Raw genomic sequence first — 24530 nt, 5'->3', positions numbered from 1 at the left:
AACAGACAGTACTAGTATATTTATATAGAAATGTATGTAACGAAAATCCATTTTTGTACAGCATATTCTTGTTTATCATATATTTCCTAGGTCGCCCCAGATTTTGACTGTTCTATCCTGAAACAGTGTGGTACATCCAGAGTAGGGGATCGAAGACCTCCAATAGCTAGGTGGGAGGTAAGGGACTTTCCATACAATTCATGTAAACAGTCTATACTATCCTATTATGCTTCGAATATGTTAATTTTAGTAGGTGTTGTTGTTTTTTATAACGTTACAGTGGCGAGAGGGAAACTGTATATATATAGTGCAGAAACTGACATTAGGCCTATCCATGTTTTTAGTGACACATACCCTTCTTCTTTTACTTCCCACGAGTTCTTGTAACGTACAAATAAATCTGTAAAGTGTAATTTGTTAGCACAGTTTCAATTGGTTGAATTCTTTTGATATAACAGTGTTTGTTCACGCCCCTTTTACTCCGTAATTACAAGATTGGTGAAATCACATGCACCAGTTGTTATCGTCTGGTTTAATGTTCTTTCTTTTACCTTTTGAATATTATCCTTGCAAACTGTGTTAAGCTTTAGAAACTGTACAGAAAGTCAAAGATGGACACTTTAAGTAAATTTAACCCAAGTCTTCACTGAAAGTGTGCCGACCTGACAGTTCCAACACCTTGTTTCTTGTTGTTGTTTGTCGTAAATGTGCCGTTGTGCCGACCTGGTAGTTCCAAAGCCTTGTTTCTTGTTGTTGTTTGAGGTAAGTGTGCCGTTGTGCCGACCTGTTAGTTCCAACACCTTGTTTCTTGTAGTTATTTTTCGTAAGTGTGCTGTTGTGCCGACCTGTTAGTTCCAACACCTTGTTTCTTGTAGTTATTTTTCGTGAGTGTGCTGTTGTGCCGACCTGTTAGTTCCAACGCCTTGTTTCTTGTAGTTATTTTTCGTAAGTGTGCTGTTGTGCCGACCTGTTAGTTCCAACGCCTTGTTTCTTGTAGTTATTTTTGTTTTCGTTTTTCTCAGATTGTTTAGTAAATTGTTACTTTTAACACACCTTGTCAGTATTTAATTTTTTTTTGCTTTTGTTTATGATTACTTTGTTCTATATTTCAGACCTATTTACGAGTTCGGTCAAATCGACATATGAGGGTCAATGGTAAGTTTCCTATTTGAATATTTGCAACTTATTATTCATATTATTTGTATTAAACGGTTTAAAAAACCCACAGAAGATGGCAATATAGAAAGGTTAAAGGTGTTGCTTTCAGCTCTTCAGTCAATATTTCTGTTTAATCTACACAAACTCCCTCTCCTACTTCAGAATAGTCTACTTCAATGTAATTAACACTAGCTCCCTCTTTCTCTTCTAAAAGCCCAAAATAACCTGTTTATACCAATTTCTGCTTTAAGATAGTCTAAACTAGCACCATCTCTCACTTTAAAACAGTCTAAACTAGCACCATCTCTCACTTTAAAATAGTCTAAACTAGCACCATCTCTCACTTTAAGATAGTCTAAACTAGCACCATCTCTCAGTTTAAAATAGTCTAAACTAGCATCATCTCTCACTTTAAAATAGTCTAAATTAGCACCATCTCTCACTTTAAAATAGTCTAAACTAGCACCATCTCTCACTTTAAAATAGTCTAAACTAGCACCATCTCTCACTTTGAAATAGCCCCTTCTCTTCTTTAAAAAGTATAAAGTAACCTTTTCTCTATTTAAACATAGTCCATATTAGCTCATTCTTCATCTTAAATTAGTTCAACCATAATGGAAAACAATTAATACAGTGGATCAGAAAAGATGTCTTAACCTTGAGGAATTACAATGCAGAAATTCGGTGTTTGATCTCACGACAAATACAGCGCTGATAGCTATTGGACAGTTTTGCGATAAACCACCCAAATAAATAAACATACAAAAAATTTAAAGATCGAAAGCTACACATGGAACCTCGAGTGTTTTCGAAGAACTCCTGAAGAAGAAGAGTCCAATATTACAGGCCTTTCCAAACTGGGGACCGTGGACAGGAAAGTATCAGGAATGCCGTGGAAAATGTACAAAATACACAATACTGTTAAGAGTGGGAGAGCCTCAGTCAAGATGCAGAGTGTCGTGCACTGTTTGAAAACGCTTTAGCTCGTTTTCCAGTTGAAAAAGTTCAATGAAAGTCAATTCAAATGAATAAACTTAAAAGATGAATATATATACAAAAGGCTGATTGTGATATACGGTAATGATACAAGGATGAGTACCAAGGTCTTACAGTTTTTCTTTCACGTCTATGGTGCTCTAGTGATAGACCAGGGGTAAAATGATTGGTTATACACGTTGTTACTATAGATTGTGAACAAAATTCTTTATTTTAGACAGAAGTTAATAAGCAAACAAGAAAAACAACAACTTATCTATTTATTTTTGTATTTCTTAGCAAGACATGTGAAACCCAGAAGACGTTCACCGGATTTCTTTCAACAAGAAGTAAATGAACACAGGGTAATTATTACTTTCATAATTTGAGCAGTAAATTTATTACTAGCCAGTGTTATCAAAACATCAGTATTTTGTCGTTGTAAGTACGCATATCAAGGAGAAGAAAGCATGACGTCATATTTTGTGAAAGCGGGAGTATTCATATTCTGGCTGTTGTTTTATTTCGCAAAACCAATAAATGGAACATTAAAAAGGGCTGTAATAGGAGTAAAAACCCTTAGAATGCTTACTTTTTTTACATAGCTGGATTTTGGTGTTGCATGTAACAGATTTTTGCTATCCAATGAGCAAATAAATAAAAATCCTTAATTATTTTCAGGAGAAAGACGCGATGGAGACTTGTAAAGATCAGAATGACACTTCGCCAAACCGTGAACAAGGTAAGCTGCTTCGTAAATTTTGTTAGCAAAATTATTTAGTAAATATCGCAAATTTAAGATTTTCACGAGCCAAAAACACACTTTTAAAGCACTAAGTTGAGCATAAATTTGATTGTTTTTCTTTCTACTTAAAATATTAATTTAAAAGCGACCGCGTTTTAAGCTTGCTTTATCTTTCTTCCCTGTGTTTGATTATTTTTTTTATTTTTCATAAGGTATTGAAAGTATTTTTGGAATTTTGTTTATTTGGTTGAATTATTTTATTTTAATAATTTGCCACTAGATGTTTAGTTACGTTTAGACATATTGAAGTTTCTTAGTTATATAATCACATTTTTTGTAGCCATAACGTTTTTCATGGTATTCAGTATATAAATGTAAATATACGTTAATTAAGCTATGGAGCAGCTGATTACAACAAACTTTGGATTATTTACTTATAGCACTGGCATAATTTCTAGAGCAGCTGATTACAACAAACTTTGGAGTATTTACTTATAACACTGGCATAATTTCTAGAGCAGCTGATTACAACTAACTTTGGAGTATTTACTTATAACACTGGCATAATTTCTAGAGCAGCTTATTACAACAAACTTTGGATTATTTACTTATAGCACTGGCATAATTTCTAGAGCAGCTGATTACAACAAACTTTGGAGTATTTACCTATAACACTGGCATAATTTCTAGAGCAGCTGATTACAACAAACTTTGGAGTAGTTGCTTATAACACTGGCATAATTTCTAAAGCAGCTGATTACAATACCAGCATAATTAGTTACTTGCTCAGATGTAATGTAAAAGCATGTTATTGGCTACTTAAGTACATCATTGACTCGCATAAGCCACAGAGCGCTTGGATATAACACTGAAAAGGCTTACTACATAAATTGTGTTTTCATGATGACATGTTTAGAACATTGCGTAAGCAACATTTGTAGTTCTATTCCTATCTTTGCATTGTTCTTTCATATTCTTTCTTTAGTGATTTTCCCTGTTATTTGAATTTCTATTTCCTCTTTTATTTATGGACAAAAGTAGATTATAATCAGTGATTTGAAAGAAACTTTGTATTTTTACGGAGAGATCTTACTGAAACATTTCTGGAATTCATGGCCTGGTTAACATGTTTGAACCAAAAATTCCTTTTAGCGTATTGAAGCTGAAAGACGGCGAATTCTCTTCAATTGATTTCGATAAAACTTTAAATGCTTTTCCAATCTTGTTGCTTGTTTAGCTGAACAAAGTTATTAGTCACTTTATTACTTTACTTAAAGTTATACTAAAGAAACAATGAGAAGTCGTCTCCAAGGCTACCGCAAACTTACAATACACCAGTTTCTAGTGGTTTCGTCTTCGACATGACGTATCAATCTATTCCGACAAGTAATTCTAACTTTGTAATCTAGAATTCCTTCTTTAAAACCATCCGTGACATTACTTTTCAACCTCAGATATTAAAAATCCAGACATTCTTGAAGCAGCTGCCGAGAAGAGAAATTCGCCGAACCACCAATAAACCTACAGTGGGCCTGATGTTCTGGCAACCACAACCACGCACTCTGTATTCAGTTACAAGATTCCAAGCCATTCTGTAATTTATAACAAGCCAACAGGGCGGAAGCTGCTTCGGATACTGTAGATCTTGTATGTCGGCTTGTAAGTTTCGAGTTGGTTGTCAGTGTCATGTCGTAATATTTGCTGTGGAGGGTGGGAGAGATATCGCTTAGCTGAGGTATATCGCTAATGAATAAAAATTTTCTGTACCATAGTTTGGGATGTTAGTGTTATGTTGTAATATTTGTTGTGGGGGAGATCTCGCTTAGCCGTGGTATATCACTTATGAATAAAAGTTTCTGTACCACAGTTTGGGATGTTAGTGTTATGGTGTAATATTTGTTGTTGGGGAGATATCGCTTAGCCGTGGTATATCACTTATGAATAAAAGTTTCTGTACCACAGTTTGGGATGTTAGTGTTGTGGTGTAATTTTTGTTGTGGGGGAGATATCACTTAGCCGTGGTATATCGCTTATGAATAAAAGTTTCTGTACCACAGTTTGGGATGTTAGTGTTATGGTGTAATACTTGTTGTTGGGGAGATATCACTTAGCCGTGGTATATCGCTTATGAATAAAAGTTTCTGTACCACAGTTTGGGATGTTAGTGTTATGGTGTAATATTTGTTGTGGGGGAGATATCACTTAGCCGTGGTATATCATTTATGAATAAAAGTTTCTGTACCACAGTGTCGACCTCTAGCAGACTGGCTGATCAGTTTACAATATTCTTAAAACATTGTATAAAAAATGCAATGTTTCAGTTTCTACTCATATCAACTCTTAATCATAGCTGAAACCGTTAGAACTATTATACTGATCGATATAGATCTCTCTGTGTATCTTGGAATTTCACGTTTTCTTCAAGATTTGGAAAGAACCCTCTTGCTTCAGTGACGCATCGGTGACGTTACAATAAACACTTCATTTATTGGTTCTGGCACTAACACAAGAATATGCAAATCAAATTCAGATTTCTAAACGCCGACTAGAAATAACCCACTTTTGTATTAGTCACATAATCCTTTATATGAAGCTCTTTGAACTACGCTTTTAATTATGAATGTTATTTCACTTAGTAATCTACGTTGTTATGTCTGTTTTAAACCACAGCGTATATGTTACATGTTAACTTTTTTCTTATTCTAAACATCAAGATATAGAAGCTAGTTCAAGCTTGATAGGAGGACCAACCATGAAAGACAGTCATTCTCAGTATCCTTTTATTTTGTACTTCTGCAACATGTTTTTTTTTTTTATATGTCTGTTTCATAAAATGTTGTTCATTACTCTGTTGTGATCTTATGTGGGTGATGCTCAGAAAGAAATTGGATTTTCTTATCCATTCACTGGATAAGAGTATATTGGGGCTGATGAAGGATCCTGTTAATAGGTCAATATCCCTCCGCTGTTAGAGTCATCGTATGCTTGTGTTTCAACGATTATGGCGTGCAACACAACTGCAGAATACACATTTTGAGAAACATTTGGAACAACATGACGTAATAATTACAGTTTAGAAGTTTCTATGGAGGAGCCCTCGCCATTCCAAGTGCACCTAGCACACTGTGGCTTATATCCCTTACGAGCTTCTCAATGACATTCTGACAACATTCGTAGAAAACTGTTATTTTTAAAACAGTAGTACCTAATTACATTCGTGAAACACATCTGAATAATGATTTCCACGGAACGCTGTATGAAATGCATTCTTCTTAATGGGACTATGATGAGAATTGATGTCTGATTGTCAACATCCATAACACCATTGGTGAAAGAATTGATGTCTGATTGTCAACATCCATAACACCATTGGTGAAAGAATTGATGTCTGATTGTCAACATCCATAACACCATTGGTGAAAGAATTGATGTCTGATTGTCAACATCCATAACACCATTGATGAAAGAATTGATGTCTGATTGTCAACATCCATAACACCATTGGTGAAAGAATTGATGTCTGATTGTCAACATCCATAACACCATTGGTGAAAGAGTTGATGTCTGATTGTCAACATCCATAACACCATTGGTGAAAGAGTTGATGTCTGATTGTCAACATCCATAACACCATTGCTGAAAGAATTGATGTCTGATTGTCAACATCCATAACACCATTGGTGAAAGAATTGATGTCTGATTGTCAACATCCATAACATTACTGGTTGTAATATTATGTAGCTGGCCTACGCGAAATAGAATCCCTTTTCTTTCTGAGCATCTATCTTGAATAACACAATCAAGCACTTATATTAACGGCCAAACGCGAACATATTAATAATAAAAAGTGATTCTGGCCAATGTTCTTCCATTCTTAACTATACTCTCAGCACAAACATTACCATTAGAAGTTCCAGTCCAAAGATAGAAAATACTTTGCCAGAAACCGAGTAAGTATGAAAAGATTGGAAATAAAAATTATTTCAGTGTTTCTATTTATAAAAAAAGAATAATATATATATCGTATTTAAAACAACATCTGACACATTCCGGGTGTGTTTTAGCTGGGTTTGTGGAAAAGTTTTAAATGATTTACTTTTGAGTGATTTATTCATGTTGTGTATTTACCTGTATGTAAACTGACTGATATGTATTTTTCGCTTAGTTAAAAAAGGGAAACAAATTTGTGATTAACTGTTTTGCTTTAAAATATGTTAGTGGTATTATCTATTCATTCTTATATCATTTAATATTGAGTAAAATCATTCTACAAAACTTACCTTGAACTGTGCGTTTAAACAGCGTATGCTAAATCGTATATTTTAAATGGTTTGTTTGTTTGTAATTAAGCATAAAGCTACACAATGGGCTATCTGTGTTCTGCCCACCACGATTATCGAAACCCGAATTCTAGCGTTGTAAGTCGGCAGACATACCGCTGCGCCACTGAGTGGCTATATTTTAAATATATCTTTATATTTATTCATTTTTTATCCCAATATTATCTTACTTCTGGTTTTTGGGCGCCATCTAGGTCCCCATAAAAAGTTTTAGTACACTCTTAAGATTATGCTGCTAAAAGTCGATTATATCTTTTTCGATTTCGGCTGAATCATTTATGTCCTCTTTATAGTTTTGTGAATGACAATAGCATATATTATTTTACTGATTTTTTTTCTAATTGGAATTCATAAGCTTTCCTGAGACGAATCTATAACCATCGCCACAGTTTAAGCAATGAAAATGACCACTGGACACATGATGGATTGCTTGGCGAGATTATAATCTTTCGAATTCGATTTATGGCTTACCCTGTATGCTCTGATATTGAATTATAAGACCATAGTCTTCTACAATAAAATTTCTAAGGAGTATTATAACTCATAGCCTATGAATCCAATAGTATTTCTTGGTATTTCTATCTCTTGAAGCTATTATTTTGTATATTTCCTTTTCTTTTAAATCTCAGAATGTACATACTCGTTGCGTTCTTTCTCTACATATATAATTTAATCAAAGAACGGTGAAGCTTCACTTATGCATACTTTGCTTCAGTCAAACCGCGATCACGTGTTTGAACCAATGTTTAAACACTTGTTTGTGTTTTGTTTTTTCGTGTGATACGCGTGTTTGATATACTGAAGTGTGAATTCTTAGATGTAATCCTCTGTTCGGATTGTATCTTTCAGTACCAATTAACTTTTATTATGCTTAGGTTGTCAGAATTTTAAACTTAATCTAATGAAAATTAAAATTTCCGACAATCTTCTCTGCCGTCCGATCCTAATATTTTTCACGCGATTTGCGGATTCTATGGAGTGAATCTACAGTTTCATTAAAACATTAAAGGCTTCTTTTTAAAGTATACGATCCATCAACGGTACCGTAGTTGAAACAAATACTTAAGTTGTATACGAAAACTAAAGTTTTGATTTTTGTGAAAGGTAATTAAAAAACTTCTTTCTTTAGATTGTTCCAGATAGATGAGAATGCAGATCCCAACAAACTGATTGACTTATTGCAAGATCGACTCCAAGATCTTCAAAAACGACAGCAGCCATCGCCAACATTAAAGTGTCATTTCTGCCAGGTAGGTTTATAATGCGGAGTCATTCTGTTCTGAAGGATGTTTAGTAAACGTTTAAATGAACCAAATAAGTGTTAGATTTTCCAGGAAGGTTCATAATGTGGAGTCATTCTGTTCTGGAGGATGTTTAGTAAACATTTAAATGAATCAAATAAGCGTTAGCTCTATCAGGAAGGTTCATAATGTGGAGTCATTCTGTTCTGCAGGATGTTTAATAAACGTTTAAATGAATCAAATAAGCGTTAGCTCTATCAGGAAGGTTCATAATGTGGAGTCATTCTGTTCTGAAGGATGTTTAGTAAACGTTTAAATGAACCAAATAAGTGTTAGATTTTCCAGGAAGGTTCATAATGTGGAGTCATTATGTTCTGGAAGATGTTTAGTAAACATTTAAATTAATCAAATAAGTGTTAGTTCTACCAGGTACGTTCGTAATGTGGAGTCATATTGAACCACATCTGCCTGTGTTTGTAATTGACACCTTTTGTAGACAAACCTTTTCATTGATTGTCTTAGGTTAAGAAGTTCAAGGTTATATAAGAAGATACTTTTTAATGAGCTTTAGGTTACATCCAAAGGTTAAAGGAACCAGTTGCATGAAACCTAATGACTGATGACAGGTCTAAGCTGTTTAAGTCTTACTGCTACTCCTATCCAAACAACTTACTTTCAGAAGAACGAGATCAGTAAATTATTTTCTTGTTTCACTTGTGCAAAATATCAGACATAAGATTACAAACTCTCAAAACTGACAAAGGACACCTGAATAATACGTTCGTAAAACTAGTTGCAAACCCTCAAAGCTTCGGATTTGACTTGTTCTCTGACTAAACATGACTTTAAATATCAAAACTAACTTCTTTAAATTTACTTTAGGCCATTTTAAGCTTAGTTACGTTATTTGAAAATTGAAAGTAATTACTGCACGAAACCTAATCAGTGAACCCGAATCCTTTGTCTTCTTTAGGATCTTTACAAGAAGCCTGTAGTTTCTGTCTGTTGTTGGCATGTTCACTGCGAGCGCTGTTGGCTCCAAGCTTTGGTAAGTAAAACTGTTTGCTTCTTTGAATTAATCCACAACTACACAAAGGATCGAACCGCTAATTTTTATTGAATGTGAAATGTTTTTTATCTCTCTTATTACTACGATTAGATGAATTACGTGCTGCTTGAAATTTAGTACAAATCGTAGTATTACAGTCACGAAGAAAGTATAAAAAGTGTAAGGATTAGGAGAAATTGTTCAACAAATAACGTTTTTACGTTTATTGGCTGTTTATTGATATAAGGAGGAAATTTTAATATAGTTTTCTTTCCTTACGCATAAATAAAGAAATATCACTGAAAATTATATAAGGTTCAAGACTTTTAAAGCTAAAAATAGGGTTTTGATACCCTTGATGGGCAGAACTTAGATAGCCTATTGTATAGCTTTGTGTTTGACAACAACCAAAGACTCTTAGAACCAAGAAATGAATTAGGGCTGAGAATAGACGATGATAAAAAAATTAAACAATAATTAGCGCCTGAGAATTCCAAACTTAGAACAAATACATGCTTGCTTTATTTTCTGATTTAAAAAAATCGGGCGTATTTTTAAAATTTTTAACAAGCGTAGTGTGAGGTAAAATTGAAGAAATGAACAGTGTACTTTTCTTATTCAATCTATGTTGTTGTTGTTTCTGTTACAAACGTTTTTAATAGTGAATGTAATATCTTATTTTTGCCGAAATAGTTTGAGATTCAAACATGAACTTTGAACGTTTGCGATAGACGTTAGTCAGAAAAGTACGATCAGTTAAGAATTATTCCTTGAATGAACTTCACCAGAAAAACCTTTTTGTTAAGGATTATTCCCCGAATAAACTTCACCTGTAAAACCTTTTTGTTAAGGATTATTCCCTGAACGAACTTCATCCGTAAAACCTTTTTTGTTCAACATTTCATACGAAATTAACGTAATTTTTCCATTTAATTACTGCTGTGTTACACCAATTCTAACAATTCTGAAAATTATTGTACCACTGTCAAATTCTGCAATACTTACAATTTACTTAAGTAAAAAACAACCATGGGTGACATCGTATCAATACCACTTCTCGACTGGTGAAACAGGTGTGTTCTGTACTTGCCAACACGGGAAGGCCTGTAACATTTTCAACTGATTATTAAAGATTTGTTTGAAAACGTTATTTATAGTGATAAGAACATATATGCATATATATACAGGCGTGTTAGTATAAAATAACGTTGATTTTTTTATGTCAGTAAAAAATGTACTGCACTTTTAAAGTATCGTCCCTCATTTGGATAACAAACCATAATTTTATACAAGTTTTCTTCTTCTTCTTTACTTTTACCAGGGTGTCAAGCGAGTATGTCCTCAATGTGACACAATCACCTTCCCATCAGACTTGAGAATGTTGAACGTTTGAAGATATCCTAATTATGGTTCCTTTCTGTCTTTGTGATGATGATGATAGCATTACGAGAGTGAAAGATTTTAACGATTCCTCTAAACAATTCACTGTCTCACTCTGACCGGAGAAATCTAAGTTCCCAATGATGACATTTTATAAAGGTTCGTTTTATGTTGTATCAACAGAGAAGTTTTTCTTATAGCTTCCTGGTAAACGTATAAAACAACGTTAGACTTTTATGGTGTGATACTAGTTACTCTTCTTTAGAAAGTAGCAATCGGTACATCAGTTCTACTCTGTGGAGGACCATGATGAAATCTTATTAACATTCTGGAGAAGAGGAGTTAAATAGGAAGAAAAGGAACACTCCCCTAACTTATACCAAATGATGACAACGTTTGAGTGACCACCATCTATATTATTTCGTGAAAAAAAAGGAAGTGTTTAGCATTTCCTATGTTCTGAAAAGGAAAAAGGAAGTGTTTAACATTTCCTATCTTCCTAAAAAGAAAAAAAGAAGTGTTTGGCATTTCATATGTCATGAGAAAGATGACGCTTAGGTATTGGGTTACTAGATCCTTTGTATAGCTTAGTGGGGCTTGTGGGCTTTCTCTGCATACGTTTAGATCTTAGAACTTAACTGTAGTATTCTTTTTTGTAAATATTATTATTTCTTATTTCTTTCGTTTATAAAAAAAAAGTTATTTACCAAATCTATGTGCTCCAAACTTTCTAGTATCTTTGATTATTAGGGCATCATCTTGTCATGTGTGTGAATATTAAAAGATGCAGAAATAGTTGATGTACCTTACCTACTTTAGGAGTTTATTTCTATAGTGTTTATTTCTATAAAAATAACACATTTTCTTCAGTGTTCTTCATTTAAAAAATGCATAGCTATGAAATTACCAAAGGTATGTTCACATTTCCTGTAAATAAACTTGTTCAGTGCAGATGGACGTGAAGTATTCGAAGTTCGGGAATTACTATATACCTTTAATGTTTCTATCACGCTTATGTTTTAGTTACAACTATAATTTTGGCTAAGTGATTGGTTCAGTGGTAAGCTCGAGGACTTATAATGCTAAAATTCGGGGCTAGAGATCTCTGCCGTGGGCACAACAAAGATAGCCCACTGTGCAGCTTTGAGCTTAAAAATAAACAAGCAAACAAAGCACCACCATTCCTTTCCTGATAATAGCTAGTTTGTCAGAAACCATTTTTATTCAAATAGATCTTAGAAACAAACATTTTAAAAAGTTAATCTAATAGGTTTTCGATTTTGTTTCAGACAATTAGATAAAGATTGTTATGTAACGTCCCTGTAACTAAGGGCGTAATTTCTATATAAGGAAGAGCAATTTAAAGTTTAATTATGTTTGAATCAAAATATATATTTTCATGTCATCTATCACACTGATTACTCCAACAGTTCGAAACCTTAGTGAGAAAGAAATAGTGAAACCTTACAAGGTCCGGAAGCTTGGAACACTGACTCTCTGCGATTCTCCTAGTAATAAAATACCCTTAATGTCAACTGTCAATTTCGTAGTTCGTTTTTAACAAAGTGAAACAGTAACTGCCACAGACGCTCCTAGAACAACAGACGAGCAAGGTCACATGGGTTATTTAAAAACGACAGGCGAGTAAGGTCACGTGCTCTATATAAGATGACAGGCGAGCAAAGTCACATGTTTTACTTAGAGACGACAGGCGAACAAGGTCACATGTTTTATATAAAGACGACAGGCGAGTAAGGTCACATGTTTTATATAAGATGACAGGCGAGCAAAGTCACATGTTTTACTTAAAGACGGCAGGCGAGTAAGGTCACATGTTTTATATAAAGACGACAGGCGAGTAAGGTCACATGTTCTATATAAGATGACAGGCGAGCAAAGTCACATGTTTTACTTAGAGACGACAGGCGAACAAGGTCACATACTTTATATAAGAGCAATATAAGATGACAGGCGAGCAAAGTCACATGTTTTACTTAAAGACGGCAGGCGAGTAAGGTCACATGTTTTATATAAAGACGACAGGCGAGTAAGGTCACATGTTCTATATAAGATGACAGGCGAGCAAAGTCACATGTTTTACTTAAAGACGACAGGCGAGTAAGGTCACAAGTTTTACTCAAAGACGGCAGGCGAGTAAGGTCACATGTGTTACTTATGGACGACAGGAGATTAAGTTGCATGTTATACTTAAAACAACAGCCGATCAAGGTCAGGGCAAACGACCGTGGCCAAAAGAATTGCTTGGAAGAGTAGTAATATCAAGATTAATAACATTACTTAGAAGAGTTAGAATGTCAAGATTACTGACGTTACTTAGAAGATCAAGTTTACTTAGGTTGCTTATAAACGTGAAGTGATCAAGGCCTCATCCGTTATTTAAAAAATAAAGTGATTAAAGTCACAGAGGTTACACAAAAACGATACTGTAAACTAGATGTTACTCAAAAGAAGCGATACTGTAAAACTAGATGACACTCCACAGAAGCGTTACTGTAAACTAGATGCTACTCAAAGGACGCGATATTGAAAACTAGGTGTTACTCAAAGGGAAGCGATACTGTAAACTAGATGTTACTCAAGGGAAGCGATACTGTAAACTAGATGTTACTTAAAGGAAGCGATACTGTAAACTGGATGTTACTCAAGGGAAGCGATACTATAAGCTAGATGTTACACAAGAGAAGCAATACTGTAAACTAGATACTACTCAAAGGGCGCGATACTGTAAACTAAGTGTTACTCAAAGGGAAGCGATACTGTAAACTAAATGCTACTCAAGGGAAGCGATGCTGCAAACACAGAAGAACGTGTGATGAATGGTCCTCGTGAAATATTGAGTGCACTGTATGTCGGTACGTATATTATAACCCCATAAGTCATTCCGTATTTTGATGGTTTTAAAATATAGTTTCTGCGTTAAGCTTTTCGTTAAGACAGCTATTGTATGTTTCACATAGTCAACAAATAAATAAAATACGGACGGCACTGAACACCTTACTCGTGCAGTAGGTTTACAGTTTTATCATGTACAGTATAGGGAAAGTGTCCGTAAAATTCATAGGGTGTTTTTTCTTGCAGTGCTTTTTAAAGTATCAGTCAATAAAAGCAATGTTCTCACGTTTTGTCCACAGTGCAGCTATACGCCCTCTTCAAGTAGTCCTTAAAAAGTTTCGTATTTAATTCAGTTGAAAAACTCAATCAGACTAAAGTAGCCGAAATAAACAAGTGATTTTCGGGGGTTTGTATGATTGTGAATTACTTATATATATATATGAATGTATTCAATATGTGTGTATGTTTATTAATGACTGATGTGCGTACGTATGTTTTTTTATGTACATGCGCAATATCTGTCTCGATTCGGACGTTAAAACCTTTTCTCCCGAGAAATAGTTTATATTTTTGTTGAGAGACAGAAACCAAAAAAAGATAAAAACGGTCAAGTTTAGATACACCTTGGCATCTAAAGAAAAGCATTTTAAAGGTAACTGATGAATAATGGTGGACAGTGTGCAATGTTTCATTTTTAAAACGTGAAATTATTTTGTTGCATGAAACAATTAGAATATCATAGCTATGTTCGGTTGATGTGATAGACAATTAATTGCTTTAAATGTTGAAAAGGTAAAGGATTTTAAGTTGTATGTTTTTTGAATTTTTATTATATTAAATATGAAAACAAAACTAAAACCCTGTAAGGCTTTATATGTACAATACGAATCTTCGCTATTTTTTGTGTTGTAAATAAATGGATTAAAAACTTTATGTGCCGAATATATTTCATTTTGTCACAAACCAGATCTAGTCAAATAACCATAATATAAAGTGGAGAAAAAAAAATAATTATTTTATACGTCACTTATTGTGGTATCAGTCTTATTGCGATGGACAGTGGTAAGTTGACGGGCTTACAACGCTAAAATCCGGTGTTAGATTCCCCGCGCTGGACACAGTACATAGTCAAACGTGGCTTTGTGCTAAATCCAACCAACAAACAGTCTTGTTGTGATGTCACACAAACCACCAATCTATTTTCTATACGTCATTTCCTCGTTGATAAGTTCACCCGAAACAAAATAAAATTTAATTTTACCTTTACAAATTTAACATTTAACGAATATTTTAGCCTGTTTTTCCCCTTAATTTTTGGGTTTCTGCCTATAAGAGTCGTGCATTGACTTAGAATACGTCAGGGAGCAAGGACAACAAGAAATTGATCGGAAAGTTGCAGTCCCGCTTCACTTTTACCTCACGTGCGCATTAATTCTCACACTGCTAATCATTGAGAGTAATTGGATTATATACGAGTTTGTTTGTTTTGGTTTAGCGAGAACCTACACAATGTGCTATCTGCGCTGTATCTACTACGAAGAATCAAACTCCGGATTTTAACGTGGGAAGTCCGCAAACGTTTCGCTGACCAAATTTAAAGGTTAACCGAAAAGCTACAAGTTTCTAACTGTGTATTAAAATCTAGCTTAAAATAACTGACCCCCCACATTTTTTGTTAATATTAGAGATCGGTAAATCTTCCATTTCTCTCTCTCTCTCGTGTAATTCAAGGCAATCCTGGAAAATACTTAAAAAAAACAAATTGATAAAGCCTTTAGAAGTCCATAGAAAAATTGAGTTTATCAGGAATATAAAGATTGGATACATGTACAAAAACACAATGAACAATCTTTCTTGAAAACAAACACAGTGTGTGTGTCTCTGTGTGTATTTACTTCCCGTCTTGGTTGCAATCTTATTCACGATGGTTAAAATGGTAATGTCAGTCTTTCTTAGAGTGAACTGTGTTATCACCCACAATGAAATACAGTGGAGAGTATAACCTTAAAACATAACCTAACCTACCACTGGAGAAAACTGTTCTATTTTCATAGACTAAGTGCAGCTTTATAGCTATCTTCTCCAAGAGTAAACAAGTTGTTACTTCAGGTGAATGGCACAAAACAATAGGTAGCTAGAGCAAAAGGAATGTATTACTTTTTTGACCAATTTGTTGGAATAAATGAAAAAGTTGAAAAATTCTAAATTGAAACAAAAAAGGTAGAAAATACTCGGGATATGTGTGTATTATGTTTTTCGTCCACTCTTTACCTCAATCTTGCCCTCAAGCCGTCATTAATGTTAGACATTTACAGTGCACATCGTTCAAGAAGTACCGTAATTTTCTTTCGCCCCAATATAACACATGCATTAACATTTTACCCCTTAACAATGATGCACAATTCCATTTCATATAAAAAATAACCTGTAAAACTGATAAGTCATTGTAATGATATAATATACAAAGATACTTTCCAGCATCAATCATACAGTACATACCAAAATCATAGCTACAATTCAACATACACAGAAAAAAAGGTCAATAAATAATACAACATCATAATACAAACCCTTTAACAGTTAATACATATTAACTTTGGAAAAATACAGTATAAGCCCTCTAACAATGATACATAGGTAATAGTTACATCATAATAAACAAACTAAGAAATTTAACTTACAATATAAATAATCGACGTTAAAATAACACAAATAATGTGGTTTGGTTTGATTATTGTTAAGTGCAAAGCTACACAAAGGGCTATCTTTTAGTACTGTAAGTGTGTAAACTTACCACTGAGCTAGTGGAGAGGGGAAATAATGTTCTATTTATTCCTACCCCATAAATCTGGACTTAAATGTGGCCAGTATATTTGCCAAAGAATGTTAGCACAAGGTCAAGTAGCATGAATGTTAGCACAAGGTCAGGTAACACAAGTGTTAGCACTAGGTCAGGTAACACAAATGTTAGAACAAGTTCAGGTAACACCTTACAGTCGTTGTGTTATGCAAAGTTTCGAGAATCTCATGACTCAAAGCTCTTGGTAACACAGGCTGAGAAATATGGCTCAGTGCTTTAAACAATGGTACAGCACACCCTCCTATACTCGTAGCTGCTCATATGGGTGGCAAGGTTACGAACATCCATATGTTACATTCCTTAATCTGAGTTGGCCTTGATTTATCTTGCTACATGGCAAGGCGTGCCCACGAGTCCCGAAGTGTTAATGGTGGTATCCAACCACAGATGGATGTTAATGGTGGTATTCAATCACAAATGGAATCTCTTACTGTATGGCTACAGTAGAAATGGCTTCAACTCCCACACAATGTCCAGGGGTAAAGACATTCAATGAATCGATATGATCTCACTGTGAAGTGACACAATCTGTTAGCATTCCATGTTACAAGCCAGAATGATATTATATGAAGATAGTATACTCTTTCAATGCTTCTATACATTGTGCATTAATTTTTCCAGATTTTTAAAGTTTATCAGCCACTCCAGCAACATGTTGTCCACTCAAATGGTGAACTTTCTACCATAAAAATAGTGTTGGTAGTATTTCACAAAAACTACAACTGGAAGCACTTCTTACAACGATGTCACACAGTATCTGCATTCAGGAGTTATGAGTATACAACTAGCATATGCAATTACACGTTCTACTTCATCCTACAACTGCGATAACGCTGCTCCAATTCCACTATTACTAGCATCAATATCTAACGATAATTTGCAGTTCTGTCATAGATATGCCAACACTCAGTTTCTACGGAATCATGATTCAGGGACCGAAATTCTCATTCACATTCCCCAGTCCATCTGAAGCGTGTCTTAACTTTAGTAAGAGCTGACAATTATGTGGAAATTCTGGTAAACTTGGTCACAAATAATCAATAGTCCATTAGTAGAATGACGCAATACCAAGAAACTGCAGACGTTTTGCTTGCTCGCACTTTGAGGCCAGTCTCGCACCTTTGGTATTTTACCAGGATCCATGAAGACGTCATCTCTACCCATAATGCGACCACGAAGATCCACTTTTGTGTGCATGCTTGCAGGTTTTCTATATCATTGTGATGTTAAGATATTGTTATTTGATCCAATTGGGATGCTGGGCCCACAAACACATTGGCATATTTAATGAACATGTCACTGAACCGCTGCTGCTGCATTGAGCTTAGATAAGTTAATGACCTCAGATGGATTGACAACCATGTACCCACTCTTTACAACCGTGTTCACACTCTTGGATGCAACACAATGGAGCAACTCTAGTGTTACTGCTAGCTTCAATTATTTCCACTTACCATGACAATGGTCATTCCAATGGGATGCTGGACAAATGATTGCCCAAAATTTCAGAATAACATTAGGACTTCATACCTCCTCAGACAGTTTACTGTTTGAGCTAATTACACTTGCTTTTTGAGCAGGAAAGAGTACATTTCATGCATGGGTTCTACTACTATGTTACATGACACCAATACACTACATCTCATCCATAGCAAACTATATAACATTCATGTACACAGGTATATTGTGAACCCCCTCACATGCAGTCCACTGTTCCCAAGTCTCTGGTCAGTATCAAATAACTTTTTCATGGAGCATCATTTCACTGGCTGCACAGGTGAAACTGGCTAATAAGCTCCATAGTATATCCATCCCAGTGATTCCAATACCAGAACCGAGGTCAGTGATGACTATGCTTATTGTGCAAGTGCTGCTTCCGAGACATAGTTCGGGATTTACCTCTTCATTCATATCTAGTTTATTTCCATTCACCTGAATGCAGTCTATGTCGGTAAACCTCGGTGATGGCTTTGGTCTGAGTGTCTGATATTCCACAAGATCTATCAGTGATCTGGTCACCCCTGTATCTACCAGAAACTATATCTTTCACCCTTGTTTCAAGGCTGTCCTTGGAAAGACTCATGACCATCCTCACCATTTGGTGCCCGCCATCTCACCTACCAGTGAGGTAGTTCCTATTGGTGAACTTAGTCCAGAGCTAGTGTTGGGTTTCTTTGGCTAGCAAAGACTTGTGAGTTATGTACAGACAATCCCATTTTTAACAGACTTTCCATATGCCACACCATTGCAATGACCCTCTGTCGCCATCCTTCCCTCCCCCTGAAGTCGAACCTTAGAGGAATAGTGAGAACAACCCTTCTGGGTGAACTAGATATTGGCAGCTCTCCTTCCTAAATCATCAGCTGTAACAAGAAAGAAGTCACATGTATTTGTAGGCTGTAACATGAAAGATGCCACATGCATTTACAGGAGGAACAAAAGTCTTATGGTTAAGAGAAGGACTTGTATACCTGACAACTATCTTAGACAATTGTCTCCATTCAGTGACTAACTCTTCTCTATGATCATAAGTCCTTCAACTTATCGGAAATACCATTTCCTCAAGAGCAAAACTTTTTAAAACTTAATAACCTAAAAACTTAATACAAATACCCAAAGATAAACAGAAAAATCTGCAGTATTATATCCCTTGGTCACATCACCACAAGGTATATCTACTCTGTGGTGTTCTCAGAAAAAACTAATTTACCTTAAGAACAACAAGATAGGCCCACAAGGTAACAGGAGGCTCGCTAAGATATGTTTTGCAGAGTAATTCTGAGTACTTTAAGTCTGACTGAGTTGTGGGGAAATTCTAATATAAAGTCTGTTATCTCCAGTGAATGACATTGAACTATAGGTACCTAGAGCAAAATAAACTTAACGACTTTCTTGACCAACTGTACGTATATCTGAATAAGTGATCTTTCTCAAAAATTTCTTATCAAAAACAAGAAGGTAGAAAACACGCGGCATGCCTGCATATTACACTTATTACAACTTCATAGTTTAACATAAGTTACTTAAACTATGCGTCATAATTCCATAATACATATGGCTGCATATCACACTTATTACAACTTCGTAGTTCAACATAAGTTGCTTAAATTATGCATCATAAGTCCATAATAAATAAACAGGAGAGTTGGTTTTGATCTCATTTTATACTCTTCATTATTTTAAAGAAAGTTAATAAAAACTTCATAACGTGAAATAAATCATTTTCACATCTACTGATTTTTACTTTTTGTGTTCTTGAATATAGTCTCTTTCAGGTCAAAAGAGCAGCTAATTTTTTAAATTGTTTTGTTATGTCTACTTTGACAGAAACTATAATAAAACTTTTAAACTGTTGCTACAGTGTTGTAATATTAGAATTCAGTCTGGTTAGAGATTATATGTAACAACAGAAAACTTAGTTATGATTGGTTTAGAATGTTCTATGTCACACACTTATGATGAACTACGGAAGTTACAAAGTTTTTTCTTACTAATTTTGGCTCCCAATTGGCTCAAACATAAATCTGAAAGCTTCTAACGCTAGAAGTCACAAAGCTATGTCTTACTACTTTTGGCTCTCCAGTCGATCAAACGTAAGTCTGAAAACTTATAACGCTAAAAACCGGATTTCGTTACAGATAGTTGCACAACACAAATAGTCCACTGTGTAGCTTTGCGCTTAACTACAAATAAACAAATTTATTGCTTTGGTGTAATGAGAACGAGATTAATAAGTGAATTTATACATCAAAGAAAACGAGAAAAACAAGCTTTTTATTTGTACAAGTTAGTTAAAATACAAAATGCTAGCAATGTAGCAAATAAATCGTCTTAATGAAGATTTATAAGAGAACACGATTAGCCTTGACTGTTTGATTACTGCGTCTGGAACAAGAGTAAATAGTATTTTTGACAAGAAGGTTCAATGCTATATGTATTTCCGCACGGTCCCCGAAAGTGTTCTATTTCAAGGGTAACTACAATCAAAATTAAAAGTAACAAATATTCTTATTTCTTGCTTTTGAAGTTCGTATTTCATGCTGTGTTTTAGGCTACAAAGTGTATAATTCTTCTCGTGATTCATGGCATGTGCACATTTTACTGACGTCACAACAGTACAAATTGCAACGTTAAGCGTTCTTTATGTGACGTAATTTTAGTGTCTACTGACTGACTGACTGACCACACACACTACTGTATAGTGGTGCGAGTGGTCAAAACAAGTGACCCCTCCAGGCGGCCTTTGGCCCTCTTTCGGGGAAATAATTTTTCGCTTACAAACGGACGGTAGTGGTCTGCAAAGTTTTAGTTATTATTGACATCATATTTTTCCTTTTTCTTGTCAAACTAGTACACAATATTCCTATCATTTTCTGCTAAAATGGGAAGATATCTTTCTACATGTAAGCAGAGTGCTTTATAAAAGAGAGGAGGTTTCTTCTCTTCGTTATAATTTAACATACATTTCTTCATTTCATGTTGATGGCTAGTTTTGTAGTTTTAAATAGACTATTTTGAATAATTTTCACGAAAAGGTTTCTTCTAAAGCTATCATCATCATTATTATTTTTGTTTCTAACACCACTGGCCAAGCCTCACTTTGAGGATACCGGCGTAAAGGTTTTCAAAGGACTGGAAATATGTGGTATTGTACTAGTCATTCAATTACTGTATAATATTGTTTATGTATTTGCTTTCATTACGTATTATATATTATTATGACTATTTTGCATTATTAGCTCTTTATATGGTTATAGGACAAACCTAAATCTCGTAAGCTGGCTGAACCTTGTGAGATATTAGCGAGATTACTGCCGAAACTATTGCTAATAGCGATGGTATCCAACTAATGAGTAAATGCATTCTAGTGATTATGAGTTTTTGTTCTATAACTTTGTATACACCTATCTAGATAGAACAGTATATTAAACTAGCTATATCAACCACTCGGTTGATTTTTAGTTGTGGTCCATCCACGTATTGCTTTAATTAGAAGTTAAGGGTGATCACAAAACCTTTCGTGAGGCAACGTGTTCACCTGGACAGTTCTATGGTATATTCATTTATTTACTTGGGAAACAGCCGAACCGAATCGTAAGAACCTATAGCTTGTTGTAATCATTTACTGCAAAACCTGGAAAATACACCAACGCTTTTGGTGTGCTAGTTAGATAGTCGGTCATAAAGAGTCATAAGTCGGTCATAAGTACGTTGGTGTGTAAATATGGCGCTGAATCTGTATTGTAGCGGTCCATGTAATACACGGCTTAATGGTTTAACAGCCTAATGATGAGCTCGTGCTGAAACGACTCCCTGGAGCGAGGGAACGCCGAATAACTTCATCCTAATGATAGCCTGCTTATTTCGATGGTGTTGTAAAACAATGAAACACTCTCTTATCTACATGTCGACGTTAACTGACTTAAGTTCGTCGCCATCTTTATAGTTGTCTGGGACAACAGTCGCCGGGACAACGCCACCTGTTTACTAAATCTATAGTTTCTACTGGAATCTAGAATACTAATGATAGCGAAATATATGACTTAGCGTCGACAATGGAGTGACAGCACAAAGCTAATCTCCTCTTAATTTATTCAAGCTTGAGAATGAAGAAAAAAATCAATTATCCACACGTTCTGTAACATTTCGCTTTTGTTTTAATCCCAGAATTGCCGAACTCCATACGACCTTTAAACACATAAACACTTTTAAATAAGTCATACAATAGGTTACATGAGAGACACACACACATTTAAAACAAAAATGTCGTCACTATTACAGCTAATTCCTCTAAATATTGCTGAGGTTTTATTTACAACTAGTGTGGTTTCGCAAATAATCTTGGCCATTTGTTTACACTGAGTGTTGTAACAGATCAAAACATAAAAATCACTGAATGTGATATGGGCTCAACCAATAGAAAACGATATAAAAACAAGCCGATTCTTTGAGGTTAACGTATTTCCAGCCAGTTTTTATAGTATTAAAGCAAAAAGCCGTTTTCATGTGGTGTTTATTTTTCAACAGAAAATAACATAAATATTCTGAAGTTTGTAAAAGAAATGTAAAACATAATCATGTTGGTTGAATATTAATGACGTCACTCCACTGACTTGTCTTGCACATATTTTCTGTTGTTAAGCGCAAAACTACAGTAAGGATTATACGAGCTATGCCCACCACGGTGCGTCGAAACTTGGATATGTAGCGTTTTAAGCCGTCAGACTTACCGCTGAGTCACTGGGCTTAGTATTGTTTTCAATCGCCTTTAATTCGAGCTAGTGTCACTGTGATCCATTAACTTTTAACTTCACATCGTCCCTTTAATTATAAGACTTTTTTAATTATTATTATTATTATCCCATCAAAGTTTAGATTTAATAGCTTATTAAAACTTTTCTACTCACAAGCCTACAATTCTTGTCAGTGGTGTTTATCTATTATCGTTCTGTATCAAACTTTTACTCACTGTTCAATGAATGCTTCTTACGTCATAGTTCCTAGGATATTAGTTACTTAAGGATTCTGAAGTTACCATTAAAAGTTCAATCTCATGCTGGAAATGCACTGATTTTATTTCGTTACCTACTTAATTTCTTCGTATAAATGAGTCATAATATTGAGATGATTACACATCATCGTACTTCTCAAAATAAAAAACAAACGCTTGTAAAACGTGAAGTTATTCAAATTGACAAAACTTCTTTTCGTCTCTACCTTTATGTATCTGTCTGCGTAGGAGATTTCACGAGAAGTCATTATATAATATTATTGTGCTTTTATCCATTTGTTTTTTGTTTTTTTTTTAAAAAGATCAATATTTTGGATAATGTAAATGATAGAGTCAGTAGTTTCTGCATTATCGTTAACAAATAGTTGCTCATCCGGGCCCGACAGGGACTTAATATACCTCGTGTAATACGAGCTACATTCAGAGCAATAAATATTTTGTGAAACGTCATTAAATCAGTTTCAGTCACGCATGTACGTTAGTCATCTTACAGGGTTGGTCCCTTTATTTGAGAGTCATAAAGAACAACACAAAAGATAACATTAATCTCAAATCGCCTTTGGAAATGTTTAGAACTATGGCGAACCTGTAGTAAATAACGAGTAGATCTCTAGATACGTAAATAACAAATAATCTATTTGTTGGGTCGTTGGATTTAGTTTAATCTATATAAATATAATAGTACTCTCTGCTGTATGTCCATGTAACTACTTCGCAGGGTGTGGATGGATCTTCACCCAAATTGGTATGAAGGTTCATTAGATCCATGCAGGAGTTACATACAAATTTTCAGTTTTGAATTTTGCGGTTTTTATTGGCCGTTTTTTTTTGTTGTTTTTTTTTACTACTACTTCTCCCTCTATTGATCGATCTTCACCAAATTTGTTTTGGATGTTCATTGGGTACATGGGGAGATACATGCAAAGTTGCAGTTTGACATTTTGTGTTTTGCAGTTTTCATGGGCCTTTTTTACAATTATATATAAGGGAAGAAACTTTTCATGTTCTAAGATAACCTTTCATTAATCATGAATTTACGTAACTTCCATCCAGGGGACGGGTACTCCAGCTCGTACTTAATACACTTGCACGTTTTTTGCACGTATAGTTCAGTGTGAGGGATTATCTTAGCTAGCTTCCCCTTCATCCTAATTCGTTTCTTTATGAAATTTTGCATACATTCATACCTTAGAGAGTTAACTAAATCCTAACAGATTAACCTCAATACGATTTTATTTACTAATTATTTTGAAGTATTTCACACGAAACAATAAAGGAGCCTGTTGTTCCTAATCGAACTAAAGTTGTGTGGGAAAGTTAGTTCTAGCTGTCTCTACAGCCTAAGATACTCTAGCTGTCTATAGAGACTACAACACTCTAGCTTCTATAGGCTAAGATATTCTAGCTTCTATACAACCG

General features: G+C 34.8%; 1 protein-coding gene across 1 annotated transcript in view; it reads left to right on the top strand.

Annotated features, from left to right (window-relative positions):
* The window catches only part of LOC111085764 (E3 ubiquitin-protein ligase RNF220-like), a 17359-nt gene extending 6157 nt beyond the window's left edge, over positions 1-11202 (top strand). The window contains exons 4-12 of the mRNA XM_022385902.1: positions 91-177; positions 1113-1155; positions 2434-2498; positions 2815-2875; positions 5593-5650; positions 6769-6828; positions 8348-8468; positions 9433-9507; positions 10829-11202. Of these exons, the coding sequence (XP_022241610.1) occupies positions 91-177; positions 1113-1155; positions 2434-2498; positions 2815-2875; positions 5593-5650; positions 6769-6828; positions 8348-8468; positions 9433-9507; positions 10829-10900 (642 nt within the window). The 3' untranslated portion in view covers positions 10901-11202. The remainder of the gene's footprint in view (positions 1-90; positions 178-1112; positions 1156-2433; positions 2499-2814; positions 2876-5592; positions 5651-6768; positions 6829-8347; positions 8469-9432; positions 9508-10828) is intronic.
* Positions 11203-24530: the final 13328 nt, after the last annotated feature.

The sequence above is a fragment of the Limulus polyphemus genome, unplaced genomic scaffold, assembly GCF_000517525.1.
Source record: "Limulus polyphemus unplaced genomic scaffold, Limulus_polyphemus-2.1.2 Scaffold604, whole genome shotgun sequence".
In the NCBI taxonomy this organism is placed as follows: domain Eukaryota; kingdom Metazoa; phylum Arthropoda; class Merostomata; order Xiphosura; family Limulidae; genus Limulus; species Limulus polyphemus.
Note: the sequence above shows the minus strand (reverse complement) of the source record. Positions and strands in the feature narration are given on the sequence as shown.